The sequence below is a fragment of the Belonocnema kinseyi genome, chromosome 2, assembly GCF_010883055.1.
Source record: "Belonocnema kinseyi isolate 2016_QV_RU_SX_M_011 chromosome 2, B_treatae_v1, whole genome shotgun sequence".
Classification (NCBI taxonomy): Eukaryota; Metazoa; Arthropoda; class Insecta; order Hymenoptera; family Cynipidae; genus Belonocnema; species Belonocnema kinseyi.
This window is the reverse complement of record NC_046658.1, coordinates 110,034,297-110,058,687: the sequence shown is the minus strand read 5'-3', so window position 1 is coordinate 110,058,687 and position 24,391 is coordinate 110,034,297. Positions and strand designations below refer to the sequence as shown.

The 24,391-nt window shown below is 28.4% G+C and overlaps 1 protein-coding gene across 4 annotated transcripts in view; it reads right to left on the bottom strand.

Annotated features, from left to right (window-relative positions):
• The window catches only part of LOC117167358 (activating transcription factor 3-like), an 87,569-nt gene that overhangs the window by 7,139 nt on the left and 56,039 nt on the right, over nt 1–24,391 (bottom strand). For 2 of the 4 annotated variants that reach the window (XM_033352227.1, XM_033352231.1), the window contains exon 2: nt 3,113–3,371. In XM_033352227.1, the coding sequence (XP_033208118.1) occupies nt 3,113–3,350 (238 nt within the window). In that variant the 5' untranslated portion in view covers nt 3,351–3,371. Of the gene's footprint in view, nt 1–3,112; nt 3,372–5,491; nt 5,644–24,391 lie in introns of all 4 variants that reach the window. The other 2 variants (XM_033352229.1, XM_033352228.1) reach the window with 2 other exon arrangements.

Sequence of the window (24,391 nt, the reverse complement as noted above, 5' to 3'; positions counted from 1 at the left end):
CCACTAAAAGTGTAATTTTCAATGATTTCTATAGATTTCAAGGTTTTTTAAGGTATTTCAAAGGACTAAACAAAGTCTTTTCAAGAATTACAACATTTCTACGGAATTTAACGAGATTTCTAAACCTTTTCAGGAATTTCATGAGATTTTTAAGGGATCAAAAAGTTTTAGGGTATTTCAAACGATTCCAAATGATGACGAAATGTTTCACAAGTTTCAAATAGACTTTAAGAGTTTGAAGAAATTAAGAGAATCTTAATTTTTCCGAGGCACGTTACAATATTTTAAAGGATCTAAAATTTTATGTCAGATTTCCAGAAATTTTACGGGATTTCAAATAATCTCGTAAGATTTCGAAAATTTCACGGCATTTCAAGGATTTAAAACGATTTTTTCGAGATTTTAAAAGATTAAGCATATTTGAAAGGACTGTTAGGAATTTTAATAGGATTTCTAAGATTTCAAGCGATTTTAAGGATTTAAAAATATTTCAAACTACATTCACGGATTTTTTAGGGTTTCGTTTCACGGTTTTAAAATATTTAAAAGCATTTCTGGAGATTCGGAAAGATTCCACAGATTTTAAACATTCCATTGATTTTTAAAGGGATTTAAAAAATTTAAAGGAATTTCGTATTACTTCGAAATATTTTACAGAATTTCAAGGACTTTAACCGATTTTTAGAGATTTTAAAGGGTTTCCCACGGATTAAAAAGAATTATAAGGTATTTTAGTGGAATTTTCAGGATTTCAAGCGACTTCAAGGAATTCATGGAACCTCAAAAAATTGTAAAGGATTTCAAGGGATTCAAACATTTTAACGAAATTTTAAAGGATTTCTGCACATTATACAGGATTTTAGAGGATTACACGGAATTTTTCATAGATTTTAAAATATTTAAAAATATTTTAAGGTATTTCAAGAGATCAAAAGAATTTTAAAGAGATTTGAAAGATTTCAAGGAATCTCATAATATTTCGAAATGCTTCACGGGCTTTCAAGAATATTAACCGATTTTTAGAGATTTTAAAGGATTTTCACGGATTTTAAATATTCCATAAGATTTAGACGGATTTTAAAGATTTCAAAGCTTTTAAAATATTTCACAGAATCTCAAAGAGTTTTAAGATATTTCCACAGTTTTTATTGAAATAAAGAGATTTGAACAAATTTAAGTAAATTTTAAAGGATTTACGAATATTATAAAGGATTTTAGGGAATGATGAAAATTTTTTCATGGCTTTTAAAATATTGCATTTTGAAGGGACTTCGAAAATGTCAAGGAATATCATAATATTTCAAAATATTTTACGGAATTTCAAGGAATTTAACGAATTTCGAGACATTTTATGAGATTTCCACGGATTTTAATAAATTTTAAACGGTCTTAAAATATTTCAAGGGATCTCGTAATTCATGGAGATATTTCAAGAAGTTTAAAGGATTTTAACCGACTTTTATAGATTTTAAGGGATTTTCATGGATTTTAATGTTATATAAGGGATTTTAACGTATTTACAAATTTTTAAGATTTTTTCAACTATTTTAAAAAATTTCACGGAATCTCAAAGAATTTAAAGGGATTTCCAAAGATTTCAAGAAATCTCGTAACAATTTGAAATCTTTCACAGGATTTCAAGGACTTTAACCGATTTTTAAAGATTTTCGGGGATTCCTACGGATTTTTAAGGATTTTTGAGGATTTTCAAGATTTCAAGAATATCAATGAATTTCACGGATTCTCAAAGAATTGTAAGTTATTTCCACGCAGTTTTTAAGGGATTTCAAGTGATTTCCAGGAAGTTTAATCATTTTAAAGGGATTTTAAGAGATTATATATGTCTTTCAAAGGACTTTAAATTTCTTACAAAATAGAAAATTTAAAGGGATTGAGAAAATTTTACAAAAATTCACTGAATTTGAAAAAATTGTGAAAATTCCCAGCGATTCCACTATATTGCATGAAAAATATACACAAGATTTCAAGAATGAAATGAATGAATAAAGGATTCTATATTTATATTAGACGTAACATGAAATATTGAACAATCAAATATAAATAAAACAACATAATGTTATAATGTTTAAGATAGTAAAAAAGTAATTTCAACAGTTTCAATCAGTCTTCCTTTTTTTGACAAAATAAGTAATAAGAGGAAAAATTAATTTAAGAATGATCTGCCCCCTTCACGTAAAGATTATTAAGATTTTCCAGCACCCCCCCCCCCCCCCCCCCCCCCCCCATACACACAAAATCCGTACGGAATTAATGGTACATGACCTTAAAATTAATCAACCAAAAGTTTTCATGCATCAAAAGGAAAAGCCTTAAAATTTGCACAATTTTTGCAATGATTTTTTCTAAAGGATAGTCAAAAGTACATAACCTTGAGCTTATTTACCTCCAAATTTAGACCACTTTCATGTTGCATGGATAAAAAAAATTATCGTGTGTATCATAAAAATTAGGATATGACTAACGAAAAACGAAAATCAGGTGGCCTCTATTTTCACGGAAATGTCCCCTTTTGACGTTTTTGACTTTGTCGGCTATTTTATCTGGTTTACTCGAATTAGGATTTGTTAGTTTTTTCAATAGAAAAAAGTATTGAGTATGATTGATCTTTTCAATTTCTTCAAATTGCTCACCAAAATAAAAATATTCACAGAATTTCATTTTTAAATGATTATATTCATCTTATATCTACAAAGGTTAAGTTAAATTTTGTGTTACGAAAATATGGGTAACTTGCACTTTCTTAAAATTCTATATAGGTTCACAATTGAAGGGTGTTACGTCAGAACCATGTAAGTACCAAGAAAATTTTGTTCAGGATACAAAAAAACGTTCACAAAATTCGAATTATTTCGAAAGTTATATGCAAATATAATTTTTTAAATTAATTTTTTACACTCTTATTAACATAAAACCTATCAGCAAAATAAAATCTGTCTTCTTCTGAATAATTTAATGCACCGAAATCAGAGCATGAGAAAAATTGACAAATTAAAAATCTAATTTTCATTTGTAAATTTTTTCATACTCTGATTTCGGCGCATAAAATTATTTATTAGAAAGCAGATTTCATTTGAATCTTGAATAAAAATACCTTCTTTAATAAGCTGACTACAAGTGTGTTGAACACTGGGTGGACTGGGTTCGCCGCTGCTAGTGGAGTCGGTGCGATCTCTACATTTTTCATGATTGTAACCCTCGAAAGGATTGGTCATGGCGATAAGGGAGTTTACGATTTCCGGTGTCCTTGGAGTGACCTCGGCCGCCGCGACACCAAGAAGACCCGCGGCAGCCGAAGGGCTAGGATTCATATTCACATTTAGGCTGTACATGGTCGCCAAATACCATTTATTCTGCAAACAAATCAAACACATCGATCATTTTTTATTTCTATGCTTCTATTATATAGCAGCAATTTTAATCTGAAACATTCAAAAAACGATTTAGTTGAATGAACCAAATTTTTGTTGGCTTAACCATAGAATATGGTTATTATATAGACAACAAAATATTCGGTTGTCCCAACAATTTTTTTGGTTTTTCAGGGTGGCCGTTACAATCAAAGAAAAAATTCCCGGTCATTTCTCGGTTTACAAACATTTTTGACAGTCAATAAAATTAAAAAATTTGAACTCTTAAGGTAAAAATGTTTTCATTTGAAGTAATAAAAACTAAGCTACAAATCAGTTTAAGTAATTTTAAGCTAGAAACATTAAACATTGAATGATTACATTTTTTAAATAAGCGAAACACTTCTCAATTAGAGGTTAAATTATTTTTATTTTAAATAGTTTTAAAATCCTTAAAAAGCCTGAAAAATTTAATTCGAAATTTCAGAAAATCGACATGTTTTCCCACATTTATTCAAATTTAAAATTATGTTTGAAATTTTTGCAAAACTTCTAAACTACTTTAAAAATAATTAGAATTTTTCTTAAAATTTGGTTAAAAAAAAATCATGCAAAATTAAAAAAATTTCCTTAAAATCTTCCAGATTTAATTTTGACAATTTTGAAAAGGCTGTGGGCTATCTACACCGAAATTTCGGTAGGAATAGCTGATATATGTCGGTAATATATTTTTTAATATATCAGAATCTTTTCAACAATTCCAAATATCCCTTCACATTACTCGATTTTTTCCTAGAAATAGGTTTTCAATATTTATTTATATATCAAAATTCAACAATTTTACTTAAAAACTAAAATTCTTATAATAGAACAATTACAATTGTTACATCTAAAACTTACGTTTTTGGTTTAGTTTTGAATATTTGATTTATAATGACTGATTTTAAATGAACAGTCAAATTATTTTAAAGATGAAGCAATTGTTGTTTTTTCTTAATTGAACACATTTCAAATTTTTTAATTGTAGATTGGAACTTATATTTGAAATTTATTAAACACCTTGCATTATCAATATATTATTTTGAAATTAATTTTGAAATGAAAATAGTTAATAAGGTTTCAATCGGATATTCACATCTGAAAATTCTTTATTTTTGAACAGATTCTGAATCGCGTCATGTACAATCAACTATTTACTTGTTAATCCTTAAAGTACTGCTCAACTTAAAAAATCTTTATAATGTATATTCACAGTTGATCAACGAAAAATGTTTTTTTATTCAAAATTTTCGATCTCAAAGTCTTCTTTTTAAGTAAAAGATTTTCTAATTACGCATTATAAACTAACTGATATGAGAACGTAAAAAGATAACAACTCAACTAATTATTGAAAAAAAATTTGAAATCAAACTTGGAAGGCTGTTTTTTCAAAAATTTGTCAAATTCCCGATAAAAAAATTAATTCACGGTCGTTTCCCGGTTTTTCCCGGTCTTTAAGATTTTTCGGTCCGGTATTTGGTTGATTCAACCAATAAATTCACTTGGGTCAATCAAATATTTTCTCGAATTATTCAAAATATGTTTGATTCAACCAAATTTTGATGCATACCAAAGTAAACAGTTTGTGTGGTTGAAAAAAAATTCATCATCTGATTCTAGTAGCTCAGAATGAATTCTAAACTATTCTTTAATAAACAACGATTTTTTTCAGGAATAATTATTAGATATACGGACTAATATACGTTTATTAAATTTTGACCTCTTTATAAAAGTAGAGAAAACTCAGCGAAAAAATCGCTAATGATCAGGACTGATTTTCAAAGATAATTTTGTATTTTGCACAAAAAAGCGATTCAATATTAGTCCCTAACAAATTATTGTAAAGCGATATAGGTTAAAAACCAGGGTTCACGGTCCTATGCAAACAACTTGAAAAAAATCAGTTTACACCGAAACCCCCGAAACCCGGAAGTTTGAGGTACTTGGGATTTTATATGGACTGAAAGTAATCTAACTTCGGAAAAAACTAATTTTTTCCACTTTTTCCCAAGTGTAAAAAAATTTCACTTTTTTGGATGCTAAACTAAATCGTCTAAGTGAGGGGTTTCATGATTTTTACTCACGGGTCAGATGTATCGTTTCCGCCAGTACGACTCTTCACTCAGCTTGGGAATCTTCCGGCTCACTCTTACATCTCAGGAAGGAGGCGTAATGGTGTTAAAGTGTCATCTGGCCCGTGAGAAAATATAATGAATTTAGTCCTCCCTGAAAAGGCCTGGTGTAAGCCAATAAAATTTCACTTTAAACTTAGTTTCATGGAAATATTTTGATCAGCCTCTTCAAAAAATAAGAAATGAAGTTTTCTGAAAAAAGGGCCACACGATTTTTTTGTTGCCCAGAATGATCGTGAGACATGTCAGAAGTTTAAAAAGAAAAACCACGGAAGGTGTAAGCCCTTTCGAGTTGAAATCATTCAAAACATAGCGTGTTCGGAGAAAGCACCGTTAATTTTATTTTTTATGAAAATTGAACAATATCATTTTTTAAATTTGTGTAGTTAACATTTGATACAGGGTATGTTAATAAAACACGTCTAGGATAGTGAATGCAGTTTTGAAAGAAACTTATTTTTAGTGTTTGCCACTAAATCAATCGAATTTACAAGAAAAATAAATTTACACGTCAAACATTGATGAAAGAGTAAAAATGGCGTAACTGGACTCTAGAAGTCTATCTACTATATGGGTGGCCGACCACAAGGCAGACTAAAAGCTTGTTTTTGCTTGTCAAAAATAGTTTTAACATGTTTTGCTTATTAAAAAATCCTAATGACAAGAATATTCTATTTTTTACAGTGCATTCTATTCTTAAAAATGTATTTCTTCATCTTTCTACTGGACATGAAACTTACTTTTAAGTCTAGTCCCCTTTCCTCTCATCGCAATTCCCTTTTTAACAACAAAAATAAATATAAGCATATTCAGGGCTGCTACAAAAACCCAATTTCGAAATTACCTCACTTTTCCCTGACCAATTTTTAATTGGTTTATGCAAAAAAATGTTTGTTTTTAAATTGATTTCAAAGACTTCTAGAGGCGAGTCATACATAATTTTATATGTCATCAAAAATGTATACGTAACACATACATAAAATACATCAATTTTTAACAAAATAGTCGAGTTCTTTACTCAAAAAGATAAATTTTGAACCGAAAATGGAAGAATTAAATTTGTAGATCAAAAAATTAATTTTCAAACAAGACAAAAAGAATTTTCAACTAAAGTGATGAATCTTCGATAAAAAAATAAAATTTCCAAGAAATAATTGTAATAGTTGATATTTTCAACAAAAAGATATAATAATTTTCAATCAAAAATAGTTGAATTAGACGAAAAAATAATACCTATCAACAAATTTATTTAATCCTCAACCAAAAAAAGACTAGTTTTTAAACCAAAAAGAGGAATTGTCAACAAAAGAGTTGAATTTTCAACCATGAAAATTTAATAAGCCAATAAAGAAGAAAAAGTCTAATCCCAAATGTGGAATTTTCAGGCCAGCAAAAAGACTAATTCCCTGAAAAACATTTAAGTTTTCAACCCGAAAATGTAAACTTTTAACAAAAAATTGAATTTGTAATCCAAAAGGACGGATTTTCACCCAAAGAAATTAATTTTTAAGCAAATATTAAAATTCTCAACAAAAAGAATGGATTTTTACAACAAAATACGTGAACTTCCAAATGAAACAGATGAATTTTCAACTAGGAAGATTAAATTTCTATATAAAAAAATTTCGGCAAAAAATTAAATAGACCCATTTTCAGTTAATACAATTATTTTCAATAAAAAAAAAGACTTTTCAATCGCAGAAATAAATTTCCATTGAAAAAGATTGATTTAAAAACAAGAAAATGAATTTTTAATGAATAAAATGAATTTACAACCGAAGAACTATATACAGAAATATATATACAGAAATTTGTAGCCAAATATACTTCATTTTTCAAATGAAGAAGAAAAATGTTCAACTGAACAAGAAATAGTTACATTTTCAGTTGAAAAACTAATTTTCAACAAACAAAAAGGATTTTCAACAAAATAGTTCAATTTTAAATCAAAAAAGGTATACTTATAATTGAAAAAAGTATATTTGAAATTTGGAAAAATATGAGTTATCAACAAAAGTGTAATACCTGACAGTTCAACCAAAAAATACGAATTTTAAAAAAAGTTGAATCCTCAGCCGAAACATATTAATTTTTAGCCAGAAAATTGTAATTTTTATCATAAAAAAGCAATTTTAATGGAAATAGATGAACTTCAAACCAAAAAAAAAAACGAACTCAGAACCCAAAGAATGATTTTTCAACAAAATTGTTCAATAAAAACAAAATTAACATGAACTTCAGTTTATCGAAGATTCCCTGACTTTTCCTGACTTCCTAGAATTCCATGATAAGTATCGTAACACTGATATTAGATTATATTTCTTAACGTTTAAAAAAAAAAACAGCATAATTGTCCATAAATATAGTAAATCACTAAAATAATAACATAATACATCATTCTATAAATCAAGCACTATAGCTAAAAAAAACAATACAAGGCCACATCTGCCAACATCAATGTTTCACATTTGATCAATTATAATTACGAAATATAATTATACACTATTTTTCTCACATCTTATAAGAAATGCGACTAAATCGCAAATGACTCTCATCAGTAACTAATTAAGAGTCCAATCGAGCACGAGGAATAATAAGAATTATCTGGACAATTATGTTTTAACAATAATACTGCCTGCTTACGTATTCACCGTCAATTTGATAAATTGATTACACTCATCAATCATAGAGTCAGTATCGACGTAACGTCTTTATTCTAATTTTATATTCCAACAGGGAAAATGGGAAAGTAGTAACATCTTTGTCATTCAAATAAAGTAGCGAGATGAAGCAAGAATCTCATTTACTAATAATAATGGAGAAAACCTTGAACTACCTCCAGGAACTTATAGGGCGTTACTGTTAAAACCGAGGTTACAACATTCTTGATACTTTTACAACGTACTCGCGGCCTCCTACAAACCGGTTTCAATATTTATGGTGTTTTTGATAGAAAATGTTTCAAATTTTGTTCATTATCTCATAAATTTACACGATCTATAATAGATCAGTTTGAAAATAATAGGCAAGTACGAATTCGAGCGAAATTTAAGTCAGTGTTTCTTTATAAACAATAAATGTTTAATATTTATTTGTGTTTCATATCAGTATTCGGATCGATTATATTGCAACGAAAGCCAAATGGAATTTTTAAAGAAATCCATAAAAAGTCGCATCAAACTTTTGAAAATATTCAAGAGTATTAGACATTCTATGAATGAAATAATAACTTCATTTTTTAGAAAGAGAACATAATTCGCATTGATTTTCAATATTTTTGAAAAATAAAATAAAATTTTATTTAAAAAATAACAATAGCCGTTCTGCTTGAAGAATTCCCAATCTGGGTTTACAATATTTCTTTTTGAACTGTTAAATTTGTCAACTTGGATTAATTTCAAATGAGACATCACAGCTCAAAATGCTCTCAAAACATGGGAAATACGGTGATTTTTCTTGTAAATCAATTTAATATAGATACAATATTGAATTAAGTATAAAATGTTTTTTTAAGTAGCAACGATTACAAGTCGAAATATATTGCATCATCAAAAAAGTAGTTAAATTTTTAACCATAAAAGACGAATTTTCAACCCAATATTTTTAAATTCATTGAACTTTTCAAAATCCCTTAAAGTCCCCATGGAAATCCCTTGAAATCTTATAATTTCTTTTGAAATTCACATAATCCCTTAAATCTTGTAAAACTCCTACTTATCCCACAAGTATAGAATAAAATCCCGTATAATATCTTGAAATCGATGACATCTTTCAAAACTATTTAAAAATAGTGAAATCTTTGAAATCCTCTGAAATCTCGTAACATCCGCAAAAAACCGATAAATTCCTAAAAAATCACTTGAAATCTTGAAACAAAATAGTAGAGTTTTCAAGTTAAAAAGTTAACTAGTTTATAAAAAATTTGACTTTTAAACCCAACAAATTTTGAATTTAAAAACGAAACAAATGAATTGTCAATCAAATAAATATAATGAAGTAAATATAAAACCTAATAGTTGAACTTTTAATGAAAGGAGACGAATTTTCAAGAAAAAAGAGATAGTTTTTCTACCAAGAATATATAATATTTAATTTAAACAATTACTTTTAAATCATAAAAAAAATTTTATCTATGAGAGCGAATGATCTATTCCAAAAGATGAATGTGCAAAAAAAGGTTAAATTTGGGACCAAAAAAGTTTATCCGACTGAAAATTTGAATTTTCAAGAAATAGATCATTTACAAACAAATAGTTAGACTTTCAATTAAAAGTGATGAATTTTCGACAAAATAGATGAATTTTAAACCGAATAGTTTAGCTTCCATACCAAAAAGATGAATTCTTTAGGAAACTGTTAAATTTTCAACAATAAAATTCTTTTTCAACCAAGAAAGACGAGATTTCAACCAAGTAGTCTAATTTTTAATGTTATTTTTGTCTCTAATGAGCCGAAAAGTGAGGTATAGTTTGAAAATCTGTGTTTTACTTGTGCATTTTTTCATGCTCTTTTTGCATAAAATTATGCATAAAAAGAATACATTTCTTTTCGATCATAAATTAAAATTTTTTCAAATAGAGAGTAAAATCATGATTCGTTCATATCTGCAGGTTACATTTTGAGAATTCTTTGAATTGAATCTTAATATTTAACCTCAATTTCTTCAAAGAAATCTTTTAATTTAAAGTTTTGTAACAATAATGTATTAAACATTAGCAATTTTAGAAATTAATTAATTTTTTTTAATGTTTCTTTTCCTGTTTGGAAAATGTAATAATCGAAATAGATTGATTGAGAATCACCCACAAAAATATTTAATATTTAACCAAAACTAGTTAGATTTTCTTATTGTGTTCTATTAATTCAGTTCGCATTTAACCGAAAAACCCGAAAAAGAAGAAGTTCCTTGAAAAAAGGGAAAAACCTAGGAAGTCTTTAAGGCAATGGGACGAGCGTCACGTGACCAGATTCCCACCGTACCGACACTTTTTTATTGCCTAACTAAGAAAGGTGGGTCTGGTCCCTAATTGTTATAATTATGAAAAACCTGTTTTTTAAATAATTCTGGTGTTGCTTTTTCATCATCATTAAAATTAATTGTGAAAACCGTAATGAAATTTGAAATTAATCGATTTTAAACATTTTCGACTCAACAATTTTCAACTGTTTTCAATTTATAAAAATTATCAAATTGAATACAAATTCACGAAATTATAAATGATTAATTTTCAAAGGTTATTAATTAAAAAGTTTCTCGAAATAAAGCTTTAATCAGAAATTATTTAATTTTTAATGTTTTTAATCAAAATGGCACAATTTTTTTTATAATCCTAATTTTAAAAGTCCTAGTATTGTGATCAAAGTTGAATCTAAGTATAGCGAACTTTCGAGAAAAACGGGGGAAAGTCGGTTAGTCGCATTTTTATTCAAAAAGTCGAAATTTTGTTTAAAAAGCTGTAAAAATTCGAGCCCTGCATATATATCTCTTAATTGTCAATTGCAAATTATAAAACTATTTGGTTTACATATCCAAAATTATATTATCAAAAACTTCTAGCTTGAAATTCCTTAAGATCTCAGTTTTCTCGTTTTTCTTTAGTTTATTATACTTTTTCTTTTGAGATCGTATAGGGTCCTAATCCACAGAGTTGCTTAACGAGCGGATGGGCGTGTTTCATAAGAATTTTACATATCGGCTGGTTTTGGGTTGGCATCCTAATGTGCCCTTGCGAGTCCCCCTACTCTGAATTCAAACATTCATTTGGACCCAGACAAAAACTGGTCCCAGAACCAAATATTCCAAAACCGAATTTTAAAAATATTTTAAAATAGAATTTGGGACTCACAAAATAATCCCAGCTGAATTTTAAAGAATAATTTATTTTAAAACTCTTGAACTTTTGACCTCTTTCAACAGAAATTTGTTCAACTTTTAAAGTTTTATTTTTAATGGATTTCTTATGGATCAGTTTATCAAACATTGTGTGGAAAAAATGGTTGTATATGTGCATGCAGAGTGGCCGTTTTAATCGAGGAAAAAATGTCCGGTCATTTCTAGGTTCTCAAACATTTTCCATAGCCATTGAAATTAAAAAATTCGAATTCTTAAAACTTAAAATTTCTACATTTGAAGTACTATAACTGAAATGCAAAATAAAGCATTGAAAACGAAACTCTTAAATTTTAAACTTTTAAAATTGAAGCTTCAATATTTTTTTATCTCGATATTCTTAATTCAAAGGGTCAATAATTAACACGTATAAAATGGAGACTTTTTAAATTAAATGCCGCAAGAAATGAAAATTTAAAAATTATAAACTTTTATAAACTGACGCATGAAACAATAAATTTTAATTATATCATTATAAATTATTTTAAGTAAGAAATTCTAAGAATTGAACTATTAATTTTTTTTAACAACTTAATTGTTATTATACGCCGAAATTCAATAATTTTACTTAAAAATTACAATTTTTTAAAACAGGACAATTAAAATTGTGACACTCAAAGTTTAAATCGAGCACTCTAAAATTTTAACTATTCAAGGCTATCTCAAACAATTGGAAGATATTTAATTTGAAAATAGTTAATAAGTTTCAAACAACCGTTTAAATTTGTTTTATTATGCTTTCAGTTTCAACAGTAAAATTTTGAACGTAGAATTCTGTAAATTGCTTAAATTTAAAAAGATTCAGATTCGTGTGGTGAAATCATTTATTTTTATTCTTAATTCTTGAACTACAATTCAATTTTTAAAATCATTAACTCCTTAATTTTTGTTCTGTAAGAATTTTGAAATTCGTTGTTGCTTTTTTTTACATAAAAAATGCAATATTTAAAACTATTTTTTTCTACAAAAATTAAAGAAATTTTTTAAAATTTCTTCATTAAATCTACATCGCTATAATTGTTTAAAAGAATATTTTAAGAATTATTTAACTACAGTGTGATTTTTGATAACATTTTACTTTTCCAGAAATAATTCGTAATGATAACAGAACATTCATTACAGTTTAATTTTTAAAATAAAGAAAAACAACTAAACTTACGAACAGTCTTATTTTTACTGAGAATATTCGACTGAAAAAACAACTTTTTTTTTATTTTTAGAACTGCAATATCAACCAAAGAATAATGCTTCAATTGTAAATTGAGTTGCTTAAAGAAATTATGTAATTTTTACAGATTTAAAAAAAATTACTCATGAGGGCCATAATTATGCACTGAAACGTTTGAAACAATTTAATTGTTTTCACTTTACTTGGTTGGACAGATTTATCTTCTAAAAAATTGTATGATTTCCGATCAAAAAAATAAATTTACTGTTATTTGCCAGTTTTTCACATTCAAAAAAAATTCCCGGTTTTAAATATTTGAATACATTTAAATACCAAATTTTAGAATAAAAATTGCAAAACCTACATTTTTCACTGAAATAGGTGTAAAAAGAGAGTGTCTACGCGTATTCGATCCCCGCTATTTTTACCGAAAAACCCGGCTATTTGTATCGAAATTTCAGTAAACTTTTGGGAGTTTCCACTTTGTACTCGTATTTACAATTTTATGGTGCTTATTTGATCAGCACTTTGCTTCCTCATTCTGGTTAATTAGCAAATAAATTAGTTTCCTTATAGAGGAAGTTCAAATAAAAAAATACTAAAAGGTCAATCCGTCTCGAATAAATTAGCCTTTTCTACTCTTACATAAACTTTCTATTGTGTAAATGAGAAAATTTCTACTTGAAAAGTAAAATTTTCAAATAATATAAATCATCATAATTTCCTTAATTTTTGATCAAATTTGTTAATATTATAGATCAATCGATTCGCCTCGTGTCAAGGAATCTTTTATATTCTTGAATCAACTTTAAATTATGTTAATCAAAAAACCTTTCACTATAGAAACCCCAATTTTCAAGTCTGTGACTGTCCACGAAAAAAGAGACCTAAAGCGGAAAAAAATTGATTTTTAGTTTTTTTACATCAATCGATAGTTTTTTATTTCCACTTTCATAATAGAAAATATTATTCCTATAACATAAAAATTGTAATTACAGTGAGGCCCTCCTATGCAGTTCTTGGCGCATCTTCAACTGCTCCTCATTTAAAATGAAGCTACCGTGAGTTAGGTCCTTTTATTCGCGGACGGTTATATATTATAAAGTGCTAAAAAAGATAATAAATATTTTTCGAAATCTTTCGGTCAGTTTTCAGATATTGTGAAAATAACTTCAAAAGAAAATAATAATAACCCTTCCGTATTATATCAATTTATATGTAATCGTCTTTAAGACGAGCTTTAAGTTGACGTTCACAAAAATGTGTAACACCCGGACAACTGCTTAGAATATTGTATAAGATTTGTATTATTATGTTATGTAACATTGTGTTATTATAGTGTGTAACATTGTGTTATTAAAGTATTTTTTAATTGAGGAACCTTCAGTTAACGAATTCAATTTTTTTCGAAATTGTTGCAATTAGAAAGCTTCCTCTATTAGAAAGAATAAATATTGTGAGAAAAAAGTCAAGTTCATTTAAGACGTTTCACGCAATATATTTGAACTAGGCGCCAAGTTATGTATTTTCTCACAGAGAGCCTTTGTTCTAACAGAACTTCCTACGCGCCTGATTATAACCACATGTTGACTTTGACTTCCTCGCTCGGTATTTCGGCATTTCGGCTTCCATGCGTTTCAAACCCTCTAAACATTCTCGCACACAAAGATATTCTCTCGGATTTAACGGACTATCGCGACAAAGGGTTTAGCTTCTGGCGAATAGTATGCCAACTGACCTATATATTTTAGTTGAGGAAGCTCGGTTCTAGTCTGCTGGTCAACTAGAGAATTGAGCCAACATATATATATAACATACATACACACTAGATAAACAGGGATGTGCCATATGTATGTATAGTACCGTAGGAAATTGTTACGACCAGCGCGACTACTATTAAAAATCACTGCTAACTTCGAAACGTAATTACTCGTTCAGAAAAGAAGCAAGAAACTTGTTTAAAACCCGTTTAAAAACTTATTAAACTCCGCACCGAATTACCTCTGATAGAGATATTTTTTACCTTTTAGAAAGAATATAGCGATTGAGAAGTTAAAAAAGCAAGAATTTCTTGAATTTTGTAACTCGACTTTAACTTGTCGCATGACCTAGGAAAGTTGTAGAAAAAATATAAAATTTGTACTACAGAGTCCTTGAAAGCTTATCTATAATTTAAGCCAATAAAACTTAAAAAATCTTTACGGGTTCTCGAGATACGACTCAAAATGTCCGAGGCTCAGTCGACAATTACCGCTCTCGGCCGTGAGATGTGCGCCGCGCAACTACTCCATATCGATATCATGAAAATTAAGGCCCGTTGGATCGAAAAAAATACTCATCTAAAATGAAATCTGATGTTCTTTCACCACGAAGGAGTTATTCCTTCAATAATGATCCCTTAAATTATTCCTTCGTGTCTTTCACCCTGTGAAGCCCCATCGAATCGGCGACGCACATTTCGCGACCTCCCCTTGTCAGATTTTGTTTTTAACTTCAACTGGTGCTGTGACTTAGGAAACTTATGGAGAAAAAAATGAAATTAACTTGCCGTAATCTTTGAAGTATTATCTTTAATTTGGTAAAATCAAACTTCAAAAATATTCAAGAATTCCCAAGATATGACAAGAAATGTCCAAGCCTGTCTGCGTCGAATTTTAACCGCTTTCACGGCCATTTTTATTCGTATCTGGCGAACCAATAGATTTAAAAAATTTTTGGCTTAGATTCAATATAAGACCTCAAACACTGTGGGGCAACAAATTTATATTATTGCTATAACTTTCCTACGCCATGCCAAAAATGTAAGTCAAAGTACAAACTTCGAGAAATTCTTACATTTTTATTAACTTCTCACGTGCTATATTGTCTTTAAAAATCTAAATATCTCTATTATGGGTCATTCAATGTGGGATTTCATAAGCTTATTAAAAACATCATTATTTTTTACAAAAGTTTCTCGCTCCTTTTTTCAGCGAGTATATTTTAAAGCCAGAAGTGATTTTAATAGAGCATATTTACGCTGGTTGTACTGATAATTTTTGACTGTGCAAACATTTGAAAATTTAGAAAAAATCCTTAAAACTGTGTTTCTAGCATTTCTTCACAAAAAAATCTAGGACTTTTGTACGTTTTCCAAGACATAAGAATTTTTAAATTCAATTTCGAGGCAATTCAGCAGCTGAATTCTAAACCACAGCTTCGACAACAGCGAAGAAAATTGACTTTGCTATAATAAAGGATGAATATTCAATCCAAAAGGACGAATTTTCAACAGAACTGCTGAATTTTCGAGCAAATCAGATGACTTTCTAACCAAACATTTTAATTTTGAAGAAAATTACGAAATTTTCAACCAAATTGTTAAATTTTTAACCAAATTTTTGAATTTTCAACCTACAGAAGTAAATTTTCAACCAAAGGATTGAATTTTCAAGCAAAAAATATTAAATTTAAAACTAAAACAGTTGCATTTTCAATCAAATAATTGCATTTTTTATATGATAGTTCATTTTTTAATTAAAATTAATAAATTTTAAATCCAAAAGGACGAATTTTCTGTCGAAAATAATTATATTTTGAACCAGAGTTATATTTTCAGCCTGCAGGTAAAAATAAGGTTAATTTCCTATAAAAAAAAGACGTATAACAATACATTTGCAACCAAAGACATGAATTTTCAACAAAAAAAGTAAATTTTCAATCCAATAATTACAGTGTTATCAAAAGAGGCATTTTCAAGGAAAAAGATTAGTTTTATATCAATAAGTCTAATTTTCCTTCAAACATATAAATTTTCAAAGAAAAATAGAAAATTTAACATTTTCGGGTAAAAAATTAATTTTAAATTTAAAAACGGATTTTCAACAAAATATTTTATTTATTAACCAAAGAGATAAGCATTCAACTTAAAAAAACTAAAAAACCTTGAATTGTTAATTTTTTAATAACAAAATTAACTTTAAAAAAAGGATTTTCAACTAAAAAGACGAATCTTCAATCAAAAATAACCTACGACAACCATGTACAAATAATATAGCTTAACAAAAATGAACAAATTAATTCTAGCTGGGCTCATTTTATTTAAAATTTAGCTAAATTCTAATCATTTTTCAAACAAATTTAAATTCTGAATTAATAAAATGAACAAAGTATTTAATGATAACAAATGAGAGTAATAATATACCCATCAAAACACTTTTTATATGCATAGCGCACAATCAAGATAAAATCTTGGTCACTGAATCAAATTCCCGGTAATTTCTCAGTTTTACCCGGCGAAGTTTATGTTAATATTATTAACCCGTTAACCTCAGGGCTTTTTTTTTTGCACCACTTAACCCCAGGAGGGGGGGTCAAATCGACCCGACGCTTTAAAAAAATCGAAAACGTGTTCCTAAAAATCTGAAAAAAACACGGTTCTTGTTTGAAACTTCTACTTGATGGTAAAATTTCGCTATATGTGTTTTTAAGATATTATTGATGATATATATAAAAATAAACAAATAAACTCATAGAAAATTTTTTTTTCCAAAATTCGTAACTCAGAAACAAATTAATAAAATTGAACGGTTCAAAAAGAAATATAAAAGGGACGAGTGTGCCTTTCAATGAAAAAATTTTGCAAGAAATTTTCACGGAATTAAATGCCTTAATTTTTAACATGAACTCATGCATTTTTTTAGGTGTGAATGTACGAGGTTTTGATAGAAATATACACATTTTTCTATGCCAAACCATTTATTTAGTAACAAAAAATTATTTTTTTAACTAAATATGTACACAGAGGACCATGCTTTTTCTTATACAAATCATATGAAATAAAATCGTTAGGTAAATGCACCTGTTATCGTTCGTCCTCCTATTATCGTGCTAACTTAATTGAAATGTAATAAATAATCAATTTTTATATTTTGACTTATAAGAAGTAACGAGTGCATTCACCTTACCCTCGCTAGTATAGAAAAAAAAAAGAAAAATAGTAAAAATACCCCAAATGCGGTCTGACAAAATGCATACGTTAAACCCCGGGGGGGGGGGGGGGGGGGGGGGGGGGGGGGGGGGTAAATCGACCCGAACTGCACTTTGACTGAACCCTATAGCTGACTGAAGGATGCTATCAAGTGGAAACTGTGCATATAATAAGGCTTCTATCCTTGAGTAAGATTTTTAGGTGTGGGTAAGAACCGGTCTACTTGCTCGGTTCAAAAATGGCGCCGATTTGAAATTTCGGCCTGGGTCAAATTGACCCCCCCCCCTGGGGTAAACGAGTTAAAATTAAGGCACTTTAATAACAGTACAAAAATAATTGTATAGGTAATTTCAGCCGGTAGTGTGTAATAAAAACATGGGTTTAAGAGAAATCTTTCTGAAAAGTAATAAAATAAATGAAAAAAGATAATTTTCATGATTTATCTTCATATCTTTGATTGATGATTAGTAAACTAGCTTTCATAAGTGTCCGTCTTGTATTCTTTCATAAATACTAACAATATTTTTTCATAATTTTTTCTTGGAAGTAAACAGATGTTCGGTAATTTCTACACATTTCGACCGTATGCGAGCTGCATACGCGTATAAATAGAAAACCATTTGATTTTAGCATACATAGTTCGAACGTCTCGATATTATGCATTCTGGGTACTTCTAAAATTCTTCAAACCCGGAAAATCACTTCGTCGCATGCTCGCATAATTCCAAGCGGTTATTTTTACGTACTGGAAGGCCCAAACAGCCGGGTTTTTTTCGATTCGAGTAGATACTGCCTTATTGGTACTTAAACTCATTCATAATTGCGTGTTTCACGCAACATTAGAAACCTTTTCTCATCAAGCGAAGTACTAATTAAAATGCTACAGACTTTTTTATAAAAAATATTTAATTAATTAGAATTACTAATTAAGTATCTAATTTCATAAAACAAATTTTAACTTCCAAGAAAAGTAAAGATATGCTACGTAAATTTTTAACGAGAATTGTTTATTTAAATCAATTTTTGCAGCGTCGCGAAATATAAGTTGAGTCTATCTAGAAAAGCTTATCGTAAGACATAAAAGAGTTATAATGATGCCGTTAACTTTGTAAGGATTACTTTCTGATATAAATATTCGACTGTAATAATTGGGATAGTTAACGACGTAATATACGCCGTCGCTTCCGACGTAGATTACGACATGTTTTCCGACGTAGTTTCCTATGCCATGACTTGATTATGAATTTCATGACTATATGTTTACATTTTTCTAGAAAATTTGTGGTGAAGTTAAAGATAATTTTTGTAATAAAAAAAAAAAAACTATTCACATCAAATATTTGTTTTAAGTGACGTAGTTTCCCATGTGGTTCCTACGTAGTTCACGTCGGAATTTTCAATAGGACATTATTAATAATAAAGTTATTTTGCCCCCGGTTAATTTTTTTATCTATACTTATTTTTCCTTGTAACGGAATTTTCGTTTAAAGATCCGCCTTGAAATTGAACGCAAAAGGCATCCCTTCTACGCATATAGCAAACATGTTTTACAAATTACACTTTCTTTAGTAGTGTGATGTTAGAGGTCAACCAGCCAAGTCAATGAATCTTATAAGCTTACGCATCAAACACCTGCAATAAATCGTGAAAAATGAAGATTCCTTGTTTTTATTCATTTTCTATTAAGTAATCGACCTCGGGAATTCGATTGACCGAATGTATACGTTTTAATTGATTTCATTATACGCGGTATATCTACAAACAGCGAAAGTGGGTTAATAATTTTTCTTCTTGCCATTAACATAAAACGTTTAATAACAATCTAAGATCCTATGAGGGGTCCTTCGTAAACTGCGTAATAGCTGTTTGGGGAGAGAGAGTTCGGGAAAATGTAATATTTTCCACAAATCATCCTTATAGGAAATTGATCTATCCCAAATTATAATGTATAACGTTAAAGTTTAGTAATTTTATAATAGAGGATTGTAACAATTTTATAAAGCCTTCATACCAGTATAAATATATTAGCATCATTGATTTATTTTCCATTATTATGTAAAAAAAATATACAATAAATCTGAGTTTTTCCTATTTTTAAAATTAATATTACCCGCCTACACTGTTAGAAATTTCTGTAGGAATTTTCAGAGACGCGTCACTAAAGCTTTATGCAGAAACCGTTTCTGAATTTTCCGAAACTGTGACAGAAATTTCAGCAAAGGTAACTGCATGAAACTCCAGTCACATGCATCACAAAATTTTGTTGCAGTTTAGGAATTTTCAGTTACTGTAACTGCAAATTCCTAGAACTTAAAATTTTTTTATTTCATTATTTTAATATAAAACATAAAGTCTATATTTGTCATAAAAATCTAAATAGAAAGAAAATATAACTAAAGTTGTGACTAACTTCGTTCGTAATAACTGAAGTTAAGACTAACTTCGTATATAATCTTACTTAAATTTTGATTTTTAAGACAACTATATACTGCAAATTTATATTAAAATTAATTAACCAAACAATAATGTCTATATAAATTACATGTTTAGAGAACTTTACTCACAAAATTTAAACAAAATGTTATTTTATTTATTATAAATAATATTCGTGTGTAATTTTTTTGCAAAAAATTGTATTTTCAGGAAAAAAATTCATTTGTAGCACAATAGCTAAAACTTCAAATAAAGAAATTAATTTTCAACTAAAATACGAATACTGCTTGAAAATAGATTTCTTAAAAAAGTGGTTCAACCAAAATTTTCAACAAAAAAAAGATGTATCCTCAAACAGAGAAATGCTTGACTTTCAAGCAAACAGTAGCTCTTTTATTCAAGAAAGACGAAATTTCTACTAGAACGGATGAATTTTTAAATCAAAAATACAAATTAAAAAAAAACTGAATTTTCATCCGAAAATACTTTATTTTGACATTTCAATATCAAAATATAAGATTACAACAAGAAGTAAACCTTCCACGAAAATTATAATTTAATTATTAACCCAAAAATACGATTTTTCAAATAGCAAAATTTTTATCCAAAAAAGATTTCAGTTTCACTTTTCGGCATAAAAATATGAGTTTTGAATGAGAAAAAAATTGTCTATGGGAATAGTTGCATTTTCTACCCAAAAATATGAATTTTCAATAAAACAGTTGAATTTTTAACAAAGAAGAAAAAATACTTTAATACATATTCTTGAATTTTAAACCAAACCGTTGCATTTTCATCGAAGAAAGATACAATTTATAGTAAAATAGATTACTTTTTTTAAAAGAAAGAGAAATTTTCTAAAAATAGTTGAATTTTCAACCAAAAAAGATTTTGTTTGACTTTTTAGCATAAGTTAAAAAGTCAAAAAAATCTTTTTTGGATGAAAATTTAACTACTTTTCGAAAATTTCTCTTTCTATTAAAATTGAAATATGAGATATAAAAAATAAGTTAATTTTCTATGAAACTAGTTGAATTTTTAGCAAAAAAATTCAATTTTCTACCAGAAAGGATTTCTTTTCAAAAAAATTTATAAATTTTCAAACAAGTGATAAAATTTATAAGTAAAAAGGTAATATTGTGGAGAAAGCCACTGCAAACAAATAAATATAAACACAGGGCAAACAAACCAATAACAAGAATATTATATGATGTGATTACCGCAAAACTTTATTTTTAATTTTCTCTAATTGCCCACTGACCAATTTTTCATTTTCCTGCCCATATTAATATTCAAAGAGCAAAATCGTAAACTTGTAACATGTTTAACCTAGAATCTTTTATAAACGAAATAAACTAATTTCAAACTAAAATTGAAAAAATTTCAAATATATTTTACTTGACAGTTTCCCTAACCAATAAAATTCCCTGTCTTTAAAAAAAATTGTTATTAGCCAGGTTCGTTTTTACTCCTCAGGTTTCTTTAGCGTGTGATGTTCCGACAAATTTTGTACAATAATAAAATGCCCGCCTTACGTAAGAAAATTTTTTTAAAATCTTTCCAACGCGCCGATTACCACCAATACTGAACTTTCATGCTTCGTCTACTACCCACACGCGCTCGAGAAGCGAGGAGTGCGCATGCAACTGCGCATTTCTTTACGTCGCGATAACTTATATTTCTGTTACCATTTAGGAATTTTAAGAAAATATACGTAATTTTCAGAAACTGCTTCTGAAGTTAAATAAAAATTTAGTAAATTTACTATAAAAGTTACGGAATTTCATTTTCAGCAACCTAATTTCGTAAATTTCAGTTACTTTAGTATCTTAAATGTATTGAAAATTTCCGAAAATTTCTAACAGTGTAATATTAATGTAAACTACGACAAAATTAATGCAAAGGTTTATCGGATTAATGTGAAAACATTTCCAAAGGATTTCAGAGGATTTCCAAATATTTCAAAGTATTTTTAAAGAATCTCAATGAATTTTACGAGAATTTATAAGATTTCTGAGTATTTCAGTAATATTAAAGTACAGTAAAACTCTGATACTGGGCCGGTTTTGAGGCTGGATGAGGTGGGGAATTACCCAGATAGAGTGCCGTTTCGTAGCAAATGCTTAGGTTTGTTCGCGCCTGAGCCACCGCCGCTCACCCCGCCCAGCTTCTTTTACTCCTTCTTGCGACGCGCAGTCAATTCTCGGAAGGACTATATCAGGGGGCCCTATCTCTATGGTTCACTGTATCTTAAAGGACTTTAATAAGGTATTTCAATGAATTTTTCAAAATCCCAAGGGATTCATTGAACATCTCTTATTTCAAGGAATATCCTCATTTTGATGAAACTTCAAAGAATTTAATCACAAGAATTGACGAATTTGTTTTAAAAGAATACATGAAATTTGCAGGATTCCAAGGAAGTTCGATTGAAAAAATGTCAAGGAATTTTAAGGAATATAATCAGAATTTATTCAAGTTCACTGGATATTTGAAAAGCTACAAGAAATTGCATAAGATTACCAAGATTTCCAAATTTTTCAAAGAATTTCCCAGGATTTTTAACGTATTTAACGAGATTTTATCAGTTTTTCGAGGATTTAAATACTCTTAGAGGATTTTAAAGGCTCTCAAAAAGGTATTTTAATCAATTATTCAGGATCAAGGATTCCATAAATCTTCAAATATTTCAAGGGATTTCAACGGATATCATCTGATTTTATGAAATTTTGTGGGAATTCATGAAATTTTATAATATTTCAAAGAATTTATTCCTGAAAATTGAGGAAGTTGAAGTATTTAAAGGGGTTTTCAGATACTCCGAGGAATATAAGTATATCTCAAGAATTTGAATAGATTACAAAGGATTTCAAAGATTTAAGGTATTTTAAAAGATTCCAAAGAATTTTCAGGAGCTTTAAAAAATATCGAAGGAATTCAACGGATTAAAAATATTTTATATTACTTTCAAGGATTCCAAGAAAGTTTCAAGAGATATACAAAGTTTTAAGGAATTTTAAGGAATATCAACAAATTTCAACGAATTTTTAGGTGTTTTACAATATTTTAATGAAATTTTAAATAATTTATGAATGAGAATTGAGGGATCTCAAATAATTTCAAACATTTAAAGAGATTTAAAAATATTTTAAGGTATTTCCAAAGATTTTAAGTCATTTCGAAGAGGCTACAGTAATTAAGAGAAAAAAATTTTAATTATGTTTTTGGTCAATATTTTTCTGCTGAAAATATTTGCGAAAATTACGTAACGTAGGGGGAGGGGTAGACTCCTGCATTGTAAATTGTTACATGGGTGAGGGAAGGGGTAAAAAATTGACAAAAAGTGTGTTATGTTATTTATGGGTAGCCAGTGAGATGTTGTAAAATTTAACAAGAGACTTCAATTTAGACATCAGATGGAAAGATATTTGGTAATTAAGAAATTATAAAACCTGGCTCGAAATTTATGAATTTAAAATCGTGATAATTAATAATATGTATGGTTGAATATAATCCTGCATTTATCAGAAAGTCAAACTAATCAATTTAAAAAGTCGCTTGTGTCATACTATTAAACAAGTTCTAGTGTATGACATTATAACTGAATCATATGGTAACAACGGTCATAAAAAGAATATAAAATAACAGCGTTATATCCTTCAAATCAATTTTATTGTTCTTTGAAATAAACGTGCACAAGAAAAAACTAATCATATTTTAATTTCAGAACTTAATCCTTTCATTTAACAAAAAAATTAATGAAGAATGTATTATTATAAATTAATAATTCTGCTTTATATCGGAGAAAACAATTTGTTTTAATAAACTAGGTCTCGTTTTAACACAAAGAGGCTTTTTTTAAGGAAAAAAGACTCCCGCATGCCTCGGCCTCGTTTCAGGAATTCAAAACAGTGTTAATAGTAGCATGAATATTGAAAATATTTCGGATAATAGTCTCGTGCAATTTTTTAGTTAATACATAGAGGTGGAAACTATTTTTGTGATGGTTTAAAAGACTTTAAAAGTTTTGAAATCCTGTAATCTGGTCAGTTTAGAATTCTAGGATTTTCGGAAAAATTCGTTAACCTTTTTAAATCACTTGAACTCTTCAAAATCCCTTGAAACCCGTAAAAATACCTCGAGATCTTATATATTTTTTAATAATCTTTTAACGCCCTTGAATTTCAATCACTCGAATTCAGTGAAATCCGTAGAAATTACTAGAAGTCCCTTGAAGTTTTTTTTTATTATTATTACACCATTAAGCGTAGGCGTGACTCACTCGGTAGCGGAAAGGAGTAGTGTGTGGAAGGGATAGAGATTTTTCATATTGATCCAGAATTCTCGTGCTATTTAAGTAAATAACACGTTCGTTCCGCAACACTGCTCCGA